The 1,937-nt window shown below is 56.8% G+C and overlaps 1 protein-coding gene across 4 annotated transcripts in view; it reads right to left on the bottom strand.

Moving 5' to 3' along the window:
- Positions 1 to 284: 284 nt before the first annotated feature.
- The window catches only part of LOC104516725 (casein kinase I), an 83,981-nt gene continuing 82,328 nt past the window's right edge, over positions 285 to 1,937 (bottom strand). Inside the window, exon 13 of one of the 4 annotated variants that reach the window (XM_010161155.1) lies at positions 285 to 1,018. In XM_010161155.1, coding sequence (XP_010159457.1) covers positions 964 to 1,018 — 55 coding nt within the window. In that variant the 3' untranslated portion in view covers positions 285 to 963. The remainder of the gene's footprint in view (positions 1,019 to 1,937) is intronic. The other 3 variants (XM_010161154.1, XM_010161156.1, XM_010161157.1) reach the window with 3 other exon arrangements.

Raw genomic sequence — 1,937 nt, 5'->3', positions numbered from 1 at the left:
TAGGGAACCACGGAAGGGACATTCACCGGCAGCTAGAAAGGGTGATTGAAAATTCAAGTATGCTTTCCTCAGCGCACGGCCCAAGGCGGGCGTCGGGGAACCCCAGACTGGCACGAGGGTCACGCGGATGTCTTTGACATCCCCGCTCGAGGGCATTCTTTCCACCCCACCGTCTTCCCAGCTGAATGTCTGTCTGCGCTGGCACCGCCCGGCCACGCAGAGGTCCACAGATACAATGTGCATCTGTAAATGCTAAAAATAATAAAAAGTGCAACGACGTCAGCTTCTTTAAAACAATCCACATTGCTCTGTTACCGTCGGAGGAGGGAGGTGTCAAGGGAGCCGGAAAAAAAACCTAACTGGAACAGTAGATTGCAAATTTCTCACAGCTTGCACATTACAGTGTAACTGTTCCCAAGGAGCCGAAAAGGGAACCTGTCTCTTACTGCTGTAGCAGTCAGGCCCTTCTCCCACGCACCTCTCCTGCCCGCACCGCATCCTCCCGCCCTCTCGACAGCCAATCGAGCCTAGGGTATTTCATCGCTTAATTAAGGAGGGAGGAGGACGGAGGAGCAGAGAGCGCAGGGGAGGGAGGGAAGGAAAGTGAGCAGGAACTAAGCACAGTCCTCAGGTTTGCGTGAACGATGCCTTCGCCGTAAACAACGGGAAGGAGGGTCAGCCAGCCAGCCCCCCTCCCAGGGCGACCAAGACCTGAGCCAGCCACAGTCCTGGTCCCAAAAGGAGCTTCAGGCTTGGAGTGAACGAGGGAGACCGTTCAGCAGATCCACCCCAGAGTGGTTTGTTTTGGAACGTTTTCTTCTCTTTTTGGTTTAAAATGTCACTTTTTTTTTTTTTCTCTCTTCCTCCTGTGCCTCCTCCTCCCCCCTAAAGAGAAGCCCCTTCCAGTGAGACAGGGCAGGAGCTGCAGGCGTGGTGGTTCCTGCAAGGCCCAGGAGGCACTGGTCACTTGTGACGCTGAGCCGTCTTCTTCCGTTTCCTCTTAAAGAAGCAGCAGCACCTGGGGCACAAAGGACAAGGCAAATTAGCCCCGCGCCTGCCACCCCAGGAAGGTCCCCCACCACCCCGGGACCCCCCCGCTCAGCTGCATGCAATGGTACCTCAGCCAGCGCGCCTGGCTGGAGGCCCAGAGAGACCCGTCGTCCCGCGGGACAGTCGGCAAGGTCAGTGGAGCCTGGTTGACACCACCAGCCCGGACTGGTAACCAGCAAAGGCGAGTAGCCACACGCTGGGGGTTCCCGATGCCCAAAGGCCGTGCGCGACAACGGGGTACGACCCCTGAGCACCGGGAACGGGGCTGTCTCCCTCCCGAGGCTCCGCTGGGGCAGGAACAAAAGGAGCCATCTGGGAAAGCAGTCAAACAAGGATCCAGATGCTGCACTCCCTCTGTCCGAATCCTGGAGGAAGCGGACCGGGACGGCGAGCCCTGGCTGCTCTTCCCAGCTGTGAGAGACATGGGCTTCACCACTGCTCACTAAAAAGACAAGTTGCAAAGAGATCTCAGCTCAGGGACCAGGTTTCTTTACTGAACCTTTCACGATAACCAGAGCTTTCCCCCATGGATAAATCATTCAGTGCCGATATGCAGAACCCCTGCTTCTTCCCCCATCCGATGCGAGGGAGGTACACAGCACCCAGGGATTAGGGGAAGCAAGAAGGATGGATAGTGGAGGCTGAGGTGGGGAGGAAAACGCCCATCGCAGCTGCACCATGAAGAGTGGTGGTTTCACTGGTGGGCTACACTGGAACCAGTCGCCTAGGTTTTCCACTTCCACTGGCCTCCTACGGAATTACTTGGCCTATCTACCCTTCTGTCCTCAGCCCGCTGTCAGGAATCCTCTGCACAGAAGAAAGGGGTTTGTTCTGTGCGGGTTCTGCTCCTGAGCTATGTCTCCTTCTGCCACTGCAGCCATCTCCAG

Source organism: Eurypyga helias, unplaced genomic scaffold (assembly GCF_000690775.1).
Source record: "Eurypyga helias isolate BGI_N326 unplaced genomic scaffold, ASM69077v1 scaffold16451, whole genome shotgun sequence".
Lineage (NCBI taxonomy): Eukaryota > Metazoa > Chordata > Aves > Eurypygiformes > Eurypygidae > Eurypyga > Eurypyga helias.
This window is presented reverse-complemented; position numbering and strand designations above follow the sequence as displayed.